This window comes from Anser cygnoides, chromosome 24, assembly GCF_040182565.1.
Source record: "Anser cygnoides isolate HZ-2024a breed goose chromosome 24, Taihu_goose_T2T_genome, whole genome shotgun sequence".
In the NCBI taxonomy this organism is placed as follows: domain Eukaryota; kingdom Metazoa; phylum Chordata; class Aves; order Anseriformes; family Anatidae; genus Anser; species Anser cygnoides.
Genome location: NC_089896.1, coordinates 6,913,089 through 6,931,907, shown reverse-complemented (window position 1 = coordinate 6,931,907; position 18,819 = coordinate 6,913,089). Strand labels below are relative to the sequence as shown.

General features: G+C 56.2%; 1 protein-coding gene across 28 annotated transcripts in view; it reads right to left on the bottom strand.

Annotated features, from left to right (window-relative positions):
• Positions 1-18,819, bottom strand: part of MACF1 (microtubule actin crosslinking factor 1) — a 142,871-nt gene that overhangs the window by 78,643 nt on the left and 45,409 nt on the right. For all 28 annotated transcript variants that reach the window (XM_066982410.1, XM_066982422.1, XM_066982411.1 and 25 more), the window contains 30 exons: positions 17,558-17,724; positions 16,961-17,073; positions 16,763-16,869; positions 16,158-16,277; positions 15,956-16,051; positions 15,571-15,698; positions 15,369-15,462; positions 14,467-14,621; positions 14,041-14,317; positions 13,543-13,671; positions 13,194-13,271; positions 12,832-12,993; positions 12,101-12,205; positions 11,416-11,511; positions 10,881-11,006; positions 8,774-8,926; positions 8,177-8,331; positions 7,569-7,695; positions 6,993-7,176; positions 6,237-6,406; positions 5,792-5,970; positions 5,461-5,599; positions 4,780-4,973; positions 4,457-4,619; positions 4,061-4,144; positions 3,754-3,861; positions 3,021-3,119; positions 2,655-2,810; positions 2,337-2,425; positions 1,750-1,885 (listed from right to left, as the gene is read on the bottom strand). In XM_066982410.1, coding sequence (XP_066838511.1) covers positions 1,750-1,885; positions 2,337-2,425; positions 2,655-2,810; positions 3,021-3,119; positions 3,754-3,861; positions 4,061-4,144; positions 4,457-4,619; positions 4,780-4,973; positions 5,461-5,599; positions 5,792-5,970; positions 6,237-6,406; positions 6,993-7,176; positions 7,569-7,695; positions 8,177-8,331; positions 8,774-8,926; positions 10,881-11,006; positions 11,416-11,511; positions 12,101-12,205; positions 12,832-12,993; positions 13,194-13,271; positions 13,543-13,671; positions 14,041-14,317; positions 14,467-14,621; positions 15,369-15,462; positions 15,571-15,698; positions 15,956-16,051; positions 16,158-16,277; positions 16,763-16,869; positions 16,961-17,073; positions 17,558-17,724 — 4,089 coding nt within the window. The remainder of the gene's footprint in view (positions 1-1,749; positions 1,886-2,336; positions 2,426-2,654; positions 2,811-3,020; positions 3,120-3,753; positions 3,862-4,060; positions 4,145-4,456; positions 4,620-4,779; positions 4,974-5,460; positions 5,600-5,791; positions 5,971-6,236; positions 6,407-6,992; positions 7,177-7,568; positions 7,696-8,176; positions 8,332-8,773; positions 8,927-10,880; positions 11,007-11,415; positions 11,512-12,100; positions 12,206-12,831; positions 12,994-13,193; positions 13,272-13,542; positions 13,672-14,040; positions 14,318-14,466; positions 14,622-15,368; positions 15,463-15,570; positions 15,699-15,955; positions 16,052-16,157; positions 16,278-16,762; positions 16,870-16,960; positions 17,074-17,557; positions 17,725-18,819) is intronic.

Below are 18,819 nucleotides of genomic sequence, written 5' to 3'. Positions count from 1 at the left end.
AGGGTGTGCCTTGAGCAGTTAAAGACAGAGCCTTATGGAGCAGTTCAGCCGTATCACACACAGTGTAAAGCTTGGTGTTAGCGTCCAGCATGCGACTGTTTTGTTTGCAAAAAGAACCCCACACACAGGTCGTCCTCTTTCACTTTGTGTGTTTTGTTTAAGTCCCGGAGGGTTAGTTAAACTTGTAAGCAAGGATGTCAGTTAATCTTAAAAACAGTTGACGTGAAACACAAACTGTACAGGGACACATCATGCTCAATTTAGCGCGTTCTGCTTTGCTTTTTTTTTTCTTTTTGATTTTATAACCTCTGTCTTCACAATTGGATGTTTCCAGCAAGCAAATGTTAAGAGTCCTTCATGCTCCCTGTACAATGAAGCAACTGTACCACACAACAGCCACGTGATAATCTCGTATATGGGCCAAGGATCTACGGCGGAGCCATAGTGCCATTTTGTTTCTTTTCCTGGGCTTCGTCAAGAGAGTGAGTGAAAACTGTTCTGATCTGAGCCCCACAGCACACTCCTGCTGCACGGAAATGGCCCAGCGAGCCCAGGAGAAAGCTTGCACACCAAGGTCATTTTCCTGCCCAGGAGGGAGGAAAAGGGAAAGGGAACAGCATCCTTTCCACTGGCAGGCTTCTCTCAGCTGCAGCAGTGGCAGAAGTGTCGAAGCTGTGATGGCTGAGCCGTGACCACCGCCTGGAGCGGGTTTGCTGTGTGGGGCAGCGGCACTGCGGGCTCGCTCTGCCAGACAGGGACTAATGGGACTTGCACGGTGACAGCCAAAACGTGTTGGAAAGCCCAATTCAACAGGGAGATGCTGTATTTGTAAGTGAAAGCTGGAGATACAGATCTCAGATAAGCAGCCCTACCCTGTCTTCCCGTGATCTGCTGGAGCAGGGCTTCACTCACAGACCCGGCAGCCCAAACCCGCACCATGTCCAGATCTGAGTAGGCCGTTGCTTCAGAGTACAGGGAGCCAGCAAGCAAACACACAAATATATCCATCGACACATGTATATACACTTATATAACACGTACATGTATATCTGTGAATGACTGAGGACAGCTCACACCAGTACAGAGGCAGTAAGGACGCGCCTGGAGCCCTCCTACCCCACGGGACTGGCAGGAGCACTGGGGCCCAGCGGGCCCAGCTGGGGGCAGTGCAGAACCCGTGTTTGTGGGGGGCCTGGTGGGACAACGCAGTCCCCTTCCACTTGGCGGGCAACTTCACTGAGGCACAACCCAAACAAATCCCTCGCCAGGCCCTGAGATGCATGAGGCTGCAGAGGCGAACGTGCTTCTGCAGAAACCCACCTTCATGTGCCTCCTGCATGCGGGCTGCCTGCGAGCCCCAGCCCTCCCTGGTTAAACGCTGAACGGGCATTACTTGAGGAGACAGGCTTGCCAAGGGCACCACTTTCAGGACAGAACTCCATTTTCCTCTGCCCACCATGTGAGCAAGCCAACCTTTTGTCAGCTCTGACTGAAAGCATTGCAAAGGACAGCTCCCTCTCAGTGACCTGCAACAGCAGGTCAACGGCTCCTGTTCGGCCACCAGTGGCCACCCCAGCCCAGACACTTCAGGTCATGGACAGAAGAGATGGGAGGCAACCACATGCAAGTAAGAAAGCTGACGGGCAGGAGTGGCTGGTGGCCATGAGACACACAACCGAGCACAACCGTGTTCACACCCTGAGGAGGGCCCTGTGCCGTGCGGCCACCGGGCCGAGCAGGGACCAGTACCTTGTGCTCTGTCTCCTGAGCCAGCTGGCTCTGGAGCTGCTGGAGCTGCTCCGAGGAGTCGCTGCAGAGCGCCTGGTAGGTGTCCTTCAGGGCAGCGATCTGAGCAGAAATCTGTTCCTTCTCCTGATGGGAAAGCCTGCAAGGGAAAGGAAAAACTCTCAGGGAAGTTACGCAAACCATCTCCCAGCGCCCGAGAATGAACAAAGTTTTCTCATGAAGGAAAAGGCCAAACCCACAATGAGTCTCCTCTTCACACTGCCCTACTTTTTGCCTGGCACAGTGAAAATGAGGGACAGTAATTGTGCTCGGCAAAGACTGACCTGCATTATAATGACCAAATCTCCAAATATTCAGGGTTAGCTCACTACTAAAGTGGATTAGTATTGTCCCAACAGAATAAACAGGTTTCATAGTTCATAGTTGTTGCAGATGAGAAGAATGGCCACTTTCCTGTGTAGCTAGGCACTGTTTTCAATGGCAATCAGGCACTGGGCTCTGAAGACATCAGCCCACCAGCACCCACCTCAAGGTAACTCAGCTCCCCTCTCTGCTCCCCCTGCCTCCCTCCCTCCTCAGGCTGCACTCACTTGTGGCTGTGCTTCGCCAGGAAGATTTGTGAAGTTTTGATGGCCTCAGAGACCTGCTCCTTCTTCGCAGCCAGCTCCTCATTGAGGGCCTGTTGAAAAAGCAGAAGGAAGCTTAATTCAGCTGTGGAAAAAGAGTTGCAGTTAAACAAACAGCCTCACAGTTGCCCTCACAAAGCATTCCATAGAAAGCCTCGGGGCTTTTGGTCATCAGAGATGTAGGAAAGTTCTCCTGGAAGCAGAATAACGCCGTGATACAACAAGGACAGGCACATGTAACATGCGTTGGTCAGAGATGGGCAGAGAAGGCCCTGTGTTTACCTGCTGCTCTGAGATGGACTTCTCGATGTCGCCCAGCTCTCTGCTGCTCCTGGCAGCAGCCGTCCTGCCTTGCACACTCTGCCTTAAGCCCGAGGCCCAGCCCAGGAGCTCCTTCACCTTGTCCACATGCTCCTGCTTCTCTTCCTCCACTACTTTCTGCAAAACAGAGGAGAAACACAACCATGTCAAGGGAGTCCCAGCTTCCCAGAGGCAGAGAGGCTCTCAGGAGCAGCACCTGAGACACAACCTAAACGTGGAACTGAAAAGCTGAGGGTGGATGTCAGAGAAGTGAAGCAGCATCCTTGGGGTGCCAGGAAATGAGCCTGGATGATTGGAATGGAGTTCAGTTCCGTACAGTACCCTTACCTCCTCTTCCTCCAGGCGCCGCAGAGCATCGCTGATGTACTTCACGTGCTGCGTGGTTAGTGTCACCAGAGCTGTATAGCGAGTCCGCAAATCCATGAACTGCAAAGGGAGAGACAGAGAAACAGGACCCATCAGTCACAACCAGTGAATCAGTGCAACATACCGTGCAGTACACGACATGGATGCACCATCTCTCCCTTGGGAGGATCCCCAGGCACCTCGCAGACCCCGTATAGCACCACTGAAATGCAGCAACTCTGGAGGGGAGGGATGTGGCCACACACGGCATGCTGCACAACACTGGAGCGAAGGGAAGACTCCGGTCACGGACACTGGGGCAGGTGCTCAACTCTTACAAAGAGGGCCACTGGGATCTTTAAAATCCACATGGAGCAGACAGGAGCTCAGTCTCTAAAGGGCTCATCCCAAAGATGCACACACAGTAATGCTGCATGGCGCTCTGGTTATTTACCTCGCCGGGCCGAAGGGCTGAGCTGACCCTGCTGGATTTGACCCAGGGGTTCCCAGGAGTCTAGGTATTTCATACCTGGTGCTTAGAGCACTAAGCCATCCTCTGTGGCTATTGGAAAAAACAGCGAGGGTGGAAACTTTATTTATACAGAGAGTTCAGCAGAAAGGAGCTCATTTCACAGAGGCTGCTTGGCGATTTGCTCAGAGTAGAGGAGCCCCCCACACCACTGCCCCCTTGCAAGGGGCGCAGACGCGTTCCCACCTCCTGTGTGATGGCATCTGAGGATGAGAGCATGCGCCGACGTTTCATGGGGGACTTCTGCTGCGACTCCACAAATGCCCGGTATGTCATGAGCTGCAACTCATAGTCCTGCAAAGGAAACCAGGGTGGAGAGAAAGATGTTGCTGTCACTTCTTTCATACTGCACCCTCAGATCTCTAATTCCTGTTAGTTTGCCTGTAGTTGGATCTCTGCTCATGCCCAAAGATAAGAGCATGCAAGATGCAAACTGTCCCGGGGCTGTTTCTGCCCAGACAGCTGTGCCCTAGGTTTAGGAAGGGGCCCATACCTTGACAGCAGCCGAGTATTGCTGGGAGAATTTCTGACACTGGTCCAGTTTGGCTTGATTTTTCTCGATTTCTGCAGCCAAAGCCTTCAACAAAATTCAAAGCAAAAATGGTTGTCAAGATGACTGCCACAGGTGAAATGTGCTGAATTTCAGTCCCTGTCCTTTGCGTTTTTGGTGAAGCCTTATAGTCTCCTTTTTTTTTCTTTAATGCAAGGCCCATTTCCACCTCAAGTTAAGCAGCTTCTCTGCTTCTCAGACTGCTCAGGCCTGCAGTGTCTTCCCCACCACATTTCACATGCCTTAAAGCATTCATATTTTCAAGCTTACAGATGGAAAAAAAAAGACACGGTCACTGCAGTGACCATGCTGTCAAGACATCTCAAGCTCCTGTCTCACCGTTTGCTGGCTCAGCTGCTCTGACAGCACCCGGCTGTCCTCCGCCTGCCCAGGTTTCATCAGCTCCTGCTGGATGGTGATCTCCTCGATCCACTGGATTAGGGTGCTGTGGCACTGCCGGTAATCGCTCAGCACCTCCTGGATGCTTTCCAGCTCCGTGTGGCTGAAAGGAGAATCGGGACAAGAGGAGGGTGAAGACCTGCTGTAGGCTTTAGGGACATCCCAGTCCCCAGTGGGACTCCCAGCTGGAAAAGTATCACTGTAAAGCAGCCGGCCGAAGCTCTCAGTTGAATCATGAAAGCAAATGGGGGCAGGTTTCTCACCGGGTCTCAATCTGGGTGCAGACTCTCTGCCAGCGATCCCACAGCTGGCTTTCCTTCTCCTGAAAGCGCTCGAGGTCGATGCTGCGCTCCTGCCTCAGCTGGTACAGCTGCTCTCCCACTGACTTCGCCTTTGCCATCTCCTCCTTTAGCACGGAGAACACGGAGCTCTTGTCCTTCACTTCCCCAAGCCATTGCTTCAAAAAACAGCAAGAGACAGCTTGAGTTTAACTTCAAGGAAAGCAGATCACACGGCTTCCCCTAAGGATGCCATTAAATCAGAGATTCTCTGCTTCCTGTAGCTGAAAAGCCTGAGAAAGCTGCAAAGAACAAGCCGATTACAGACTTGGGAGATGCCAAATGGAGGGGAGCATGTCGCCAGCTTGGAGCAAGTCAGATTGGATCATCAGCCCCTGTCTTAGAGCAGCGGACACGTAGCTGCCAAGATGTTCATATGTATTAGCTTGTGCTCTACAAGTGAAAGCACAAGGCCATAGCAGCTCCTTTACCTTTACAGAGCAATAGGGGATCACATAAGGAGGACAAAACCTTCCTGGCAGCTATTTTGGGCAAGAAAAACAGCATGCAACATAAATTCAGCACAGAAAGGGAAGGACCCTACTTGACAAACACCAAAGTGCCGGCTGGTTTCTCCCTGCACACTTTGAAGTGAACAACACCAACCTGTAGGGCAGTTCTGTGCGACTGAATAGCTGTCAGGTCAGCTGGGACGGCCTCCTCCTGGCTCAGCTTGACCTCATATCCTTTGACCAGAGACTCTGCTCCTTGGGTGCTACGAATAATGACATCAACCGTCTTCAACCTGGCAAATCAGAGAGAGACAGCACATTGACACCCAAAATTTGGCAGAGATCCTCTTGACTGTGAGGCTGTTTGCACCACATGTCGCAGACTGATGGCGCTCAACACAAGTTGTTGAGTTAGAGGAACAGGAAGGGTTTGTAGCAGACGTATACAAAAAGGTACCCACAAAGAGAGGCAGGTCCCAACTCACTTGTCCAGGTAGATGGAAGACAGCCCGTACATCTGGTCCATCTTGTTCACCACCAAGTCGAGTTCAGAACGCAAATGCGGCGTGCTGGACCCAGCAGGAGCTTTGTCGAGGAAGCTGTAACACCTCTCAGAAACGTACCGCAGGTCGGATTTGAGCCTCTGCAGATCCTCCTGCACGCGCTGTGGAAGGAAGGGAACAAACATGAAAGGGGCGCCCAAGCAGGCAGAGAAAAGCAGGATTGTCCTGGTGAAGGGGACACGGACGAAATCAAGCAGGAAGCTCACTTGATTTCCTGCGTGCTTTCTGTGCAAGATCCCCTCAAACACGCAGAGGCAGGCACCCACTGCCCACACATTCAGCACGGAGAAGTTAAAGCCAGTCCAGGCACAAGCCATGAGCAGTGGCCGGCAACTTTCTCCCCTCCGTGGCTCTCAGCAGCACTGACCTCCTGCTCGGCGATGCGGAGGGTGTTCTCCTGTATGCTGTCACCGTCTGCTCGGGTGCTGCTGGGGGACTGGATGCGGCTCACAAGTCGCTGCTCACACTCCTCCAGGCGCAGACGGATGTTCTTGAGCTCAGAGAGATACGTCCTGGCAACAGTCTCATCCTTGTCTTCTGCACATCACAGACAAAGCAAAAGAGCAGCTCTCAGCCCCGCTCAGTTCCTTCCTGGAGCCTTGGAGCCACACACAGCTCCGAGGTGCTGGGGGGTCTCAGCTCAGGTGGAAAATCAAGTGAATCAAGTCAACTCATTCAAACACTGCCAAGAGCGAGTCCGGCCACAGGACACCTCACGTGGCAAAGCCAAGGCCACCAGCCCCAGTGGGACTCGGTCCTGCCGTGCCCCCAGCTCTGAACAGTGGGACTGCGGCTGCCAAAAACATTTTGTTAAAAGACTGAACACGGAGAGGACTCTGTGCTCAGAATGTGTCCCGACTACTGACTAAACTCGTCTCCAACAATGTTAGGATAAGAGGACTTGGCAGTTAACCTGAATATGCAAAGCCCAAGCCTGCTCTGCAGGAACATCACTGGACAAAGGCTGAACATTTGAATGGATGGAGGAATAAGTAGAGCAGCTGCACACACCATCATCCAGCCAGCTCAGAAAAAAAAAATGAGAAAATGAAGCCGTCCCATAAATCCTTTGTTTATTAGTCCCCACAGCTCCTGGTTAATCCATCAGCCCTGTGAAGCTTACCATTCTCCATGGACTCCAGCAGCTGTCGGATGTGTTCCTTGGAAGACTCCACTTCTTCCTCCAAGCGCAGCCGGTCTGACACCGAGAAGAGCTCCGAGTCCCGGCTGTCCTGCAGGAAGTCCTCGTAGTGCGCCTGGAGGCTCCTCATGGCTTGCTGGCACTCCCCTTGAGCCAGGGATCTGAGCTGCAAGTGGAAAAGCAACGTCCATTTCCAGCCTCCTGCAGATCACCTGAAGCCAGCCTCCCAGCTGCAGCACCTCCATTTGCCAAGTATTTTCTCTTCCGAGGAGAAAAGGCAAGCTCCTCCGTATTAGCCTCACGTCTCCCTCCAGCCTTGCTCACCCCCCAATGAAATGCTAAGTCCACAATCTCTTATTTCAGTTCAGTGCAAACTGCTGGTGCTTTTTTTTTACTGAGAAAAGATGCACTGAAACCTGGTCAAAGACCCTTGGCTTCCCGGTCCTTGTGGTCTCTGCTCTTCCTTTTAACACTTTCTTTCATCCCCATCCGCGCGAGGAAAGCCGGCAGTGCAGCAGTGCAGCTCAGGAGCCAGGCACACAGAAATTTCTACCATACCTTTTCCATGCTGAAGCTTTGCACCAAGGCGATGTCCTTCCGCAGGTAGTTCCAGGAGATGAGGCTCTTTGTGTTCATGTGGAGCTGGTGCCACAGAGCCATCACTTTCTGGTACAACTGCTCAACCCTATGGAGGGAAGGAGCAGATCTGTCAGCCCCAGACCTCCCCAGCACAGCAGCCCTGACCCTGTTCATCCGCCGGCCACCACTGCCAAGCAGCAGCCTGCCACGCCAGCAACCCCAGCCTACAGCAACACTCCTGCCCTCCTGCTGCTCAGTGCAGGAGGTCCCTCCAGGAATGCCTCCTCCCAAACTGATATTTGCTCTTTTACAAGCTACCAGAGCGGTTGCTGTGACAGAGTTTGCAGCCCTACACCCACAAGGGATTCCTTCCTTCGCTCACCCCTGTTCCTCCACCCCGGCTCCTTCCCACAAGGGGCTGCTCCTCCCATGCCATCACCCTGCCTCTTGCAATTCATGCTGACCAAACGCCAGGCAGGGATGTTTTCCTGCCCCCAGCACAGCAGACCTCTGAAAAGCAAATAACCCACCGCGCAAGGAGTCTCTGCACCTCCGGGATTCCCCCGCAGCAGAGACCAGCCAGTTACCTGTTGGCCACCTCGATGGCCTCTTTGTTGGGAGGGGGGATCAAGAAGCACACCGAGGGCACCATGGCCTCGTTCCCCGTGGGGCTGATCACCTTCCACTTGGTTCTCTGGGAGTTGTCTTCCAGCACGCACTCGTCGTTCCTGCAGATGGTGATCTGCGGCGGCACCAACACCCAGCCCGTCAGAGCCGGCAGCGGGGCCGCTCACTCCCACCCTTGCTGCCAGCCCCGTCCCGCAGAGGACAGCCAACCCCCACAAACACGGCTCCATTTATCAAGCAAAAGCACAGCACGCTGCCCAGCAGCACAGCACGCACTGTCTGGAGAGGAAGGCGCTAGGAAGTCAAGCCAAGCTGGCTGCCACCCACGTGCTGGTTTGGCTGAGGTGGGTGAAGCTCACCCTCCTCGAGGAGAGGGACTTTAACTCCTGCCCAGAATAAATCTGAGACGTGGAAGTCTCCTCCGGGAGAACCAGCCAGCTACTTCCCTCCTCCCCTCTTCCCACTCCGTTCCTGCTTGTCATTGACAGACAAACTAAACTGGTCCTTCACAGGCAGCGCTCCCCTGCCTCGTTCTTGCAGCCCGCTCGGAGCCTCACCTCGATCTGCCGATAGTCACAGACAGCCTTGATGGGGATCGTGCTCTTCACGAGGTGCTCCGGGTTCCTGGGCCTGAGCTGCACGATGGTTTTGGAGCGGCCCACCAGGCTGGCGACGGAGCTCTTCGACTGGATGAGCTGCTCCTTCTCGTCCTGGCAGGAAGAAGGACCAAGCATGGGTTGCTCGAGGATGAGGAGGAGAGGAGGTTTCTCTCAAGCACCTCGGCACCCCCTGCCCCAACGCCAGCCTTCATGAGGCTGAACAACCACGTCGGGAGGAGCCGGCTGCCCTGACCGGGGTGGGAAGAAGGGGTCAGGAGAGACGGGGTAGGAGGAAAGGTGGGAGGGAGACGAGTTCAGCTTGGGCTGGGACCTCTCCACTACTCCTCCCACTGCCCTGCCAAGCTGCATGCACGCCTCTGGCTCTTTTGCTGCTAGGACAAGAAGACACTGTCTTTCAAAAGGGGAAAAAAAAAAAAAAGAGAACACAGCATACACCAAAATGAAAGTCCCAGGAGGTTTAAATGGCAAAGAGCAGGACAAGCCCCAGCCCAAAGCCAGGGACACTGAGTTGCCTGGAGGAGACACCACAGAAGCATGCTCCCTTTTCTAAAGCAAAGGATGAAGGCGTGTTTAAATCAACGGCTGGAATGGGGATACGATGAATTATGTGGGTAAAACATCTCAGGAGAAGTGGCTAGTGGTGGAGTGATGGCACAGGTCTCTGGACTTGGGCAGAAATCTGCTGGCTGGAGGGACACGTTGTGTGAGTGACTCCCACGAGTCCCTGCTGGGTTCGGAGATGGGACGACCCAGGGGGCTGGTGGCAAAGCTCCCACAGAACAACCTCCGGCCACTGACGGAGACGTGTGCGGATCACGACACTGGAAGCTCGTGTGATTAGTCGCAGCTAGCCTGATCTGGCTGCAAAGGTTAAAAAGGATCCCAGAAAAAAAGCTCTCCCTCATGCTTTGTACTCTCAGGGTTGGTTAGTGTGCTAAGAACAGTGGAGGATAATTTAATGGTAAAAAAACAAACAAAAAAAAGAAGAAATGATTAAATAAACTACCTGTGCCTGTCCCCGGGAGCATGATTGGAAGAAATACAACTTTAACTCATTAGGTAAGAAAGAGAAATAAAGCTGAGCTGGGGCAGCTGCCCCCGTCCTGACCCTGCGGACGCTCTCCAGCACCAGCCTCTCCCGCCCGCCAGCCGCATCCCAGGGCTGCCAAACACGGCTCAGAGAGCCCCGCGGGCTGCTCCACGTCCTGGAAACCCTTCATGACAGAGCAGGACAGCCCCGGGACCGTGACAGAGAGGACGGAGCCTGCAGGAGCCCCGAGCCTGCAGGATAGGGGCCAGCGAGCCCTGGCCCAGCTGACGCACCCATCGTGAGCCAGCAGCGGCATCGCAGCCTCCCTGCGGACACGCTGCACAGCAGTGGAGTCCACCGAAAGTAAAGCCAAAGCAGCCACCAGCCTTCACAAGCAGATTTAACCTCCCTGCCCTTCCATCAGGGCTGAGGTTAACCCACAGCCCAAATCCTCCCTGTCCATGCCTTCAAACCCCATCTGAGGCTTTGCCACCCACCGCCCACTGCCACGGTGCAAAGGATTCATGGCAGATTCGGTCTGTGCAAAGAGCAGAGCTTCTCCTCCTACCACCATGCTCTGAGGGAGCTAACGAGCTGCTAACGAGCAGCAGCATAACGAGAGCAGGTTTCAGGTCCACTCGATGCCTCCACCAGCAGAACACGGCCACCGCCACGCAGCTGCGGGCAGGCACCGATGGGAGAACTAGCTCAGTTGTTTTGTTCTCCATGTCTCTACCTACGGCCTCGCACAGACAGCACTTGCCACCTCTCTTTACCAAGGGGCACAGGAAGATGGTGGCAAGCGTCCCTAAACAAGGACCTGTACCCTGCTGCAGCCACCGAGGCCCAGCTCTCAGCAGCAGCGTCAAGCACACACGGCGGTGCAGGGGGGTCACGCACAGCCTGCGCCCCACGGCCGTGTACAGCAGGCACACAGGGCCCCGAGCAGCGCTGCTGCAGTGGAGCAGGGCAGGCGCTGCCCACCCGGGGCGACGGGGACTTCAGCAAACCCACCATGGAGTCCTGCAGCAGGTCCTCCAGCCGCGTCAGGCTCGTGTTGTGGTCGCAAGAATACTTCCTTTTGATGGAGTCCTGCAGGTTGCGCAGGTACGTCTCCGACTCTCGGGCATCGCTGAAGAACTGAAAAGCCAAAGAGCGTCACAGAAACCTGCACGACTCAGCCCAGCCGTCAGCAACCCCCAGCTCTACAGGAGACCACCCCAAAACCTCAGCGAGCAGCATCCTGCTGCTGTTCGGTAGCACTGCAGGAGCAGTGAGCATCCTGCACAGACGGCCAGAACCGCACGGAAGCCGAGCCCTCTGGCCCAAGTGAGATATTCCCTGAGAGCAGCTTAAAAGAAAGAGATGGTTCAGAATAAAGCGCCCTGATGAGCACTGCAACCCCCTGCTTCCCTCTCCCACAAAGGGACACGCAGAGCACGGAGCTCATGCGCTGGGACGCAGCAGCTGCTCCATCGCAGCCCGCTCGTGCCGCAGGGTTTGCTCTCCCACTGAAACCAGGGGAATTTGGGGCTCCCCTCCTGCGTACCTGGAAATAGGCAGCGTTCTCCTTCACGTGCTGCTCCACACACAGGCAGAGCTGCTTAATCCACTGCCACTGAGTCTGCACAGCAGCGCTGTAGGCCTGGGAAACACGCAAACAGCAGTGAGCGATGAGCACTTCCCAGCAGGAGGGTCACAGGAAGGACAGCGCTGCTGCCGGTGGATGGACATAGATGGGCAAGATCTGGCTGCAGCCAGGATTGTTTGGATGCAGACACAGAGCACGAGAAGGCAGAACAGGAACCGGCACACGCCGGGGGCTGCTGCAGACGCGGGTTTGCCTTCTGCCTGCCTGCCTGCCAGCAAACCACACGCCGGACGCAGCGTGCCCCTGCAGCCCTCTGCTTCACCACCACAAAATGGGAAATGGGGCGACCCCCAGGAGCCGCGGCCATTCCCTGCAGCCCCACGCTGCTGGAGGGGGCTCGTGCTCTGCACAAGCTTATCGGTGCCTCATCACCAGGCCGGGCGTGTTTGGGAACGGCTTTATATTTCTTACTGTGTCCCCAGATTAAAACAGCTCTATCGTGGCTCCGATGTGCTTCTGCCACCACAAAGCACCCCCAGCTCTGAGCACCTGTGAGGGCACCGCGGGGCAGGGCAGCAGCTCTGTGCGTCCCCAAGGCCACGCCAGGTTGGCTCCCCCCCCAGCTCTCCCCCTGCCCGCTCACCTCTACGGTTTGCTTGGCGGGGTGGTTCTCCAGGGACAGCAGCTCGGCTGTGTCCTGCAGGGACCGCAAGATGTCCTGCTTCTCTTCCAGCTCCATCGTCAGCTCCTGTGTGAAGGACACGAGCAAAGGCCAAATCTTGGCTATCAAAAGCTGCCTGCACTCAGAGCACGTGGCCAGCTAATAAAACAAGCAGTAACAGAGCACTGCAGTAAACATCAGCAGATCTCAGCTGCCGATAGGAAACCAGCAAGGCTTGTCAGAGTAGCACAGCCGTTTCCCATCAGGATGCCTCCTGCACCAAACACACGGGGCAGACCTAACACAGATGCTGGAAACCTGCCCAGGGACCTCTCCAGTTCCAAACATTACCATTGTGGAAAGACAGCAATTTATTTATACTGCTTTAAAGAGGAATCAATTTTCCTCTTTAGCCCAGACTTTTTTTTTGCTACATAAGCCATGTCTTTAGTTTCAAGCGGTGCTAAAAGAAATCTTTTGATGCCTTTTCAACTGATGCTCAATTAAAACAGACACTTTTTTGTACCTTCGGCTCTAGGGAGAGATCTTTTATCAGCTGCACTCAGGAGCTACAAGCTCAGTGACTTGGGAAGGAGCGTGCTACCTCTGGGGACTTGTGCAAGTAGCTGAAGGTGCATGAGTAGCTCAAGAGCAGAGCAGAGCAATCCACAGAGCACCCATCCTGCCAGCCCAGCGCCGGGCCGCTCACTCACCGAGAAGTAGTTTCTCTTGGCTGCAATGTTTGGATTGTTGTCGCTCCAGTCATATGCCAGCTCCTCTTCCTCCTTCTCGTTCAGCCAAATCAGCTCAGCAGTGGCCCGAGACACAAACCCATGCAAGCTCTGCAGGTGTCTCAGTCGGAAGCTCGAGGTTTCCTGAGCAGAACAAAGCGACCCATGCATGAGCTCTGGGAGCAGGTGCTGAGCCTCGGGCAGAGACTCACAGCTCCTCTTTCCTGCTTGGAAGACGAGCGGTTTCCCCAGCCTCCCCAGCAGAGCAGCGATGCTCGACCTGCATGGCCAGGACAGACCTGCAGTGGGAGACGTCGCTCGAAGCGCACACGAAGCGCACTCACCATCAGTTTGCAGTACTGTGTCTCCAGCTTGCCGAGTGTCTCTGTGTAGCTGGCACGGAAATTCTGAGACATTTTACCCTGAAGGATGAAAGTGTTCCCGTTACCTGGTGTGGGACAGCGTCCTTTAAAACCCCACCTCCAAATCTTTCTCCCCAGCTTTGTATGAGCAAGGAGGAAGAGAGGATGGCTCAGGGCAGCAGCCTCTTACACCAGCCCAGCATCATTCAGAAGCTCTGTCCTTAAAAAATATCCACCCCAGCCACCTTCACCCACAAAAGTGACACCCTGTTGCCCTCCCCTTTCCAAGCGCAGCGCGAGGCCCAGCACCACCCCATGCACAGCAGCATACCTCATACATGCGGGCCTCCTTGACGCTGGAGCCCAAGTCCTCCACGCTGGCGTGGATGTGCCGCTGCGTCTCCAGCTGGGCTTCCACACTCGGCAGGTCGCTGCCCCACTCTGCCCGCTCCAGCCTCATCTGAAACAGGCCAAGAGGTCCAAGTCAAGCTCCTGCAGACCAGGAGTGCTATCTCAAACAGACACGAGGGCAAAGGAACCTCCTAGGTCACTGAAGAGGCAACAAATATCCCACCAGTCCTCGTAGGTCCCAGGCCTACAGAAGACCAAAGGACTGACTGCATCACGACAGATTTGCATGCAGCTTTAAAGGATTTTCCAATATCTGCTGAAGAATGGGACCACAAGAGGCGAAACTCAAGACAAAAGCATCAGTGCTCTCCAGAAACTCTGAACCATCGAAACAATTACTAACTGCAGACAAAGGCAGGAAAAAAAGCAACACCAGGCCATCTTCAGTCTGGTCCAGAGAGGCAGAGGCGGCTCTCACCTGCATTTCCTCGACCCAGGCCAGCAGCTCGTACACGAAGCGGAGGCTGCCTTCGTCTTCGGAAGAGGAGATGGCCACGAGCTCTGTCCTGGTCATGGGCTTCCGGAACCAGGAGGCAGAGGAGGTGTGCAGCCCTTTGGTCAGGGGCTCGCCCTTCACGTGCGTGGTGCTCAGCGTGGAAGCGGGCGCCAGCTCCAGGGTGGAGAAGTGGCCTTTCCTGTACAGGTTGGTGCACTCGAGCCTCAGTGTCACCAGCTCGTCTTGCAGCCGCATGATCCTGGCGGAGCAAACAAGGCACGTGTGAGCAGACGGGGCTGGTGCTGCGCTGCCTCCTGGCACGTACGCGCCCTCCCTCCCCGCAGCGGTGCGGAGGAGCCTGCGCACGCTGCTCCAGGCGCGGGCTGTGTGAGCCACAGCTCCTCTCACCTGAACACCAGCTCCTCCAGCTGGTAGTAGTTCTCATCCCGGAGGATCTGCACATCCACCTGCAGCTGGCGGATGAGCCCCTCGCACTCCTGCAGGTACACGACCACGTCGGACTCGTACTGCACCGGCTGGCCGGACTCCAGGTGAGCGGCGTCCTGCACCGAGATGGGGGAGCCTGAGGGCTGGGTCCCCTCCAGCCCAGGCACACGAGCAGAGAGAACGGGGTGGAAACCCAGCACTGACTTCAAGACTGAAAGGAGCTTTTCACCCTCAAGCTTGACCCGAGTGGAGGAACATCCACTCCTAACTCACACAGCACCCAGGACGTCCCCTTTAGAACAGCTTCTGCAGATGAACTGAAAATTGTTCGTGATGGAGGCTCCCTGCAGTTAGTGACTGCTGTTAAATGGGCACTTCATCTCTTGCTTGGGTTCAACCAGTCGCACCCAACCCTTGCCCCTCGCTGCACCTCTTTCTCCCAGAACAAAACACTCACTCTTCTGAAATGTACTCCACACCCAGGTAGCTACAGTCTGCAACCCAGTCTTTTCTGCCACTCTTTCAGAGAAAAAAAAAGCATATTTCTGTGGGTTTTTTTAAGCCATATGATACCACAAGCTTCCCCAGAACTGTAGTTCTCTTCCAAGCCAGCAGCTTTGCAGAGGTCCAGCCTCGCTAGCCGCACCGCCAGCAGCAGCCTCTCTGTCCCCAGGATCCTTGTGCTACAGACCACCGGGTATCCACCTGCGCACCTACAGTCCTGCTGCGAGGGGCTCAACATCACAGGCAAAGAAAGCTGCCCGAGGAACCCCCCGCCCCACGCAGAAGAAAGGAACAGAGATGGGCATAAGAGAAGAGGCAGGAGAAAAACCACCGGGAGGAAAATAACACCCCCCACTCACAGCTTGCAGCGTGTTCTTTGCAAGAGTGAGTTTTTCTTCACAGCTCAGAGCACCATTCTGGATTTTGTTCGCGATTTGTAGCAGCAACTCCAACCTGTGACGACAGAGGGAAGAGAATGAGAAAGGCTTTGGGACACTCCTCCAGGCAGGGGCGCGGGGGATGTCCCCGCAGGGCTCTGCCCACGGCGGGCGCAGCACCGACCTCTCCACCGCTGGCCGCAGAAGCTTCTCGCGCTCCAGCATCTCTATGATCAGCTTGCCCCACTCCTCCTCCACATCGTTGGGGTGGTACCCCTGGGGCAACTTGATGCGCCCAAATTCAATCCATACCTGGAGAAAACACCAGCAGAATGGCATTTCGTTCCTCCTTCTTGAGCTGGCCAGAGACAGACTCCAGCAAAGAAAGTGGGGCTATGAGGCAACAGCTCTGCCTCCGCTCCTGCTGAGTGCTACTTGCTAAATAATTTGCCCTGAGGGTTATTTCCACTTCTCTAATCCAAAATAAACCTGGAGTGAGCACACTTTAGTCTTGCTAAAAGCACAACACTCCCACCTACAAACCTCTGGGTAGCTATGACAAATCTTACCTCTAAGAGTTTGTAGAGTTCCTCTATCCTTCCTTTTTCCTGCTCTCTCGCTGGGATTTCAGTTTCTTTGAAGTGTATGTATTGGTTATAAAGTGCCTGGGATGAGAAAGGTTGCATCAGAAACCACCCCGGGGAATGCCACCGCTTGGCTCTTGGTGCCAAGGACACAGGATTCTGCAGAGGGACCTTGCCCAGGACCTACCTTTAGCTCTACGGGGTTCTGGGGGAAGGATTTATCTGACATAAGTATCGTGTGCTGCTTGATCCAGGAGATGAGGGACTCCACGCGGGTCTGGTACTCCAGCCACCTCGAATCGACCTCCTGCGAGGGAGAGCACCCTGCTCAAGCACTGCCAGCGGGCAGGACACCGTGGGGCAGAGCCCAGTCCCTCTGGACCAGCGCATCCCCGGCCGCAGCGAGAGGACCCAAGCGGTGTGACCACAGTTGCAGCGCGGACCAGCAGCCCACGCCTCCCTCCTGGGAGGCCACCCGGGCACAGGGGGAAGGAGGAGGCCTCTTCTGGCGAGCTGCTCCCTGGAAGCCAGCTCGGCTTCCCCAGGCTGCCCACGGCTTCCCCAAGGGCTCAAAACCTGGGGGATAATCTGCACGATATAGAGAGCGGCACGGCCCTGAGGCCCACCAGCAGCTCAGGAGGGCAGACACGCTGATGGGGAAGCTCCTTCCTCCCCCTGAGCTTGTTCCCAGCCTGTTGTGGCTGAAGGGGAAACCTCCCAACCCACAGGGACGCAGCATCCCAGCTGGCTGCAGGGCAGCCTCGCGGCCAGGAGCAGAGCAGCATCACTTACGATAGCACTGATCCCTTCTCCTCCCTCGGGGACTTTGGGAAAGGCATCATAGATTGAAGACACGTAAGTTATCACAGACTTCTCATCCGGAGACACGACGTCCACGTCTGGCAAAGGGGAAGCAGAAGTGCTATGAGAGGCCGGAGCAGGCAGAGGGCTCTGCTCTCCCCACCCCAGCCGCTCTCGCCAGCCGCTCACCTTCAGCATCCAGCAGCCGCGTCACCCCCAGCCGCTCTGCGATCTCGAAGGCTTGCTCCAGGTTTTCCCGGTTACTCTGGATCTGCACCCGCTCCATGTCCACCAGATCTGGCCTGCAAAACACACAGCAGGGTCCTGACGCCCAGGGCAGAGCACCCCGGACAGGCACGGCAGCCCCAAGGGGCTCACACCAGGTCCCTGTCCCAGCCGGTGGCTCCCCAAGGGGCGCTGGGCTGCAGCACCCCCAGCGCACCCCCACGGGAAGCAGAGCGGAGTGGCACGGGAAGGCAGCGCTACCTCCAGCTACCAGAAGATGCTTTCTCATGTAAAACACTGCCGCGCTCCCTACTCTGGTTTAAAAGCTTTTTTTGCCTCCCTCTCCAGCCACGTTGAAGATGGCTTTTCTTGCAACCCGATGTATTTGTTGCTTTTTCTGAGCGCCCAACTCTCAGCTCCCTCTCAGAGGAGACGATTTCAAGGTAAAAGAGACCCTGGTAGGTCTCACCTACATCTCAAGTGTCCCAGACCACCACCAAACGCAGCGGTGGGCAGGGATCCTCGGGAGGCCCCCACCTCCCACCGCTCCTCTCTGCCCACCTGTATCTGTGGATGAGCGCGTTGAACATCTTCCCGTCGCTCCAGCACGAGGAGAAGTTGGTGCACTTCACGCCAATGTACCCTGCGGTCACCTTCTGCGTCCACAGGAGCAGCTTCTCCTTGGCCGACATGTCCCCCGACTCCCCGCTGATGTAGATGTCGGAGATCTGCAAGGAGGCAGAGCCGCGGGGTGAGGCGGGAGGAGGGAAGGCTCCACCAGGCGCCTCCAGCTCCTAGGGGCTGCAGCCAGACCTGGCAGCTGCCAGGAAAACCAGGACAAAACTCTTGGTTGCCGCGTGGGAGAGGGGCCTGGAGCTGGCGGACTCGGGGAGGGACTGCCAGAGCCACGGGGACGCGCCGGGGCGCTGCGTGGTTCGGGCAGAGCGGAGCCCCCGGCACCGGGGAGGCACAGCCGCCGGGTTTGGCAGGGGACGAGGTGCAGATTTGGTCCCTGGCACCGAACCCTGGCTGCCCACCGGTGCCACCAAGCTCACCGTGCTGCTCCTCCACCCAGAGCCCACTGGCAAGGAGCAGGACCCAGCGCTCGGGGTGCTGGAGGAGAACCGGGCAGCACAGGTCTGCCGCCACCTCCTGCAGCCAGCGGAGCTGCTCGGGGCACGGCCACCAGCTCGAGCCCGGGGGCAAAGGGAAGAAGGGCGAACGCTGCCGTGTCCCCGCTCTGCCTCGCCATGGCTGGAGTCACAGGTGCCGGGGTACCGGGACCCACTTTTGGGGTACCATGACACTTTCCCAACAAAAGGGACCGACCATCACAGACTCCTTCCAGAAGCACAGCACTGGCTGCGAACCCCAGACTCGCACGTGACGAAACGCACGTGTCCCCGCATGCCGGAATATTTCTGATTGACACGGCTTCTTCCTTGCCCATCCCCCCAGCTGCCCAATTAGCAGAATTACCTCGCCTTAATTGCGGGGCAGACAAAGCGGGGGGGTGAGCCGCACATACTTTCAGGGTGCTGTGGAACCATAACCGGCTGCTCGCTCGCTGGGTTCCTTCTCCCAGCTCTGCCGGGAGCAGCAGGACCCAGCCCCGTCCGCAGCCTCACCGGGTCCCTCCAACCCCTCCGAGCCCCTCTCCCTCCATCCCCAAAACATCCCTTTGCTCCATTTCCCCAAGACACGAGCTGGGGAAAACCTCGGCCGCGTCCCGCAGGAGCACAGCCCAACGCTCCTCCCGCCCGCCCGCTGTAATTGGTATGCTGCAGCTCACCTCCCTCCGAGCCTGCTCCGCTGTCACGCAC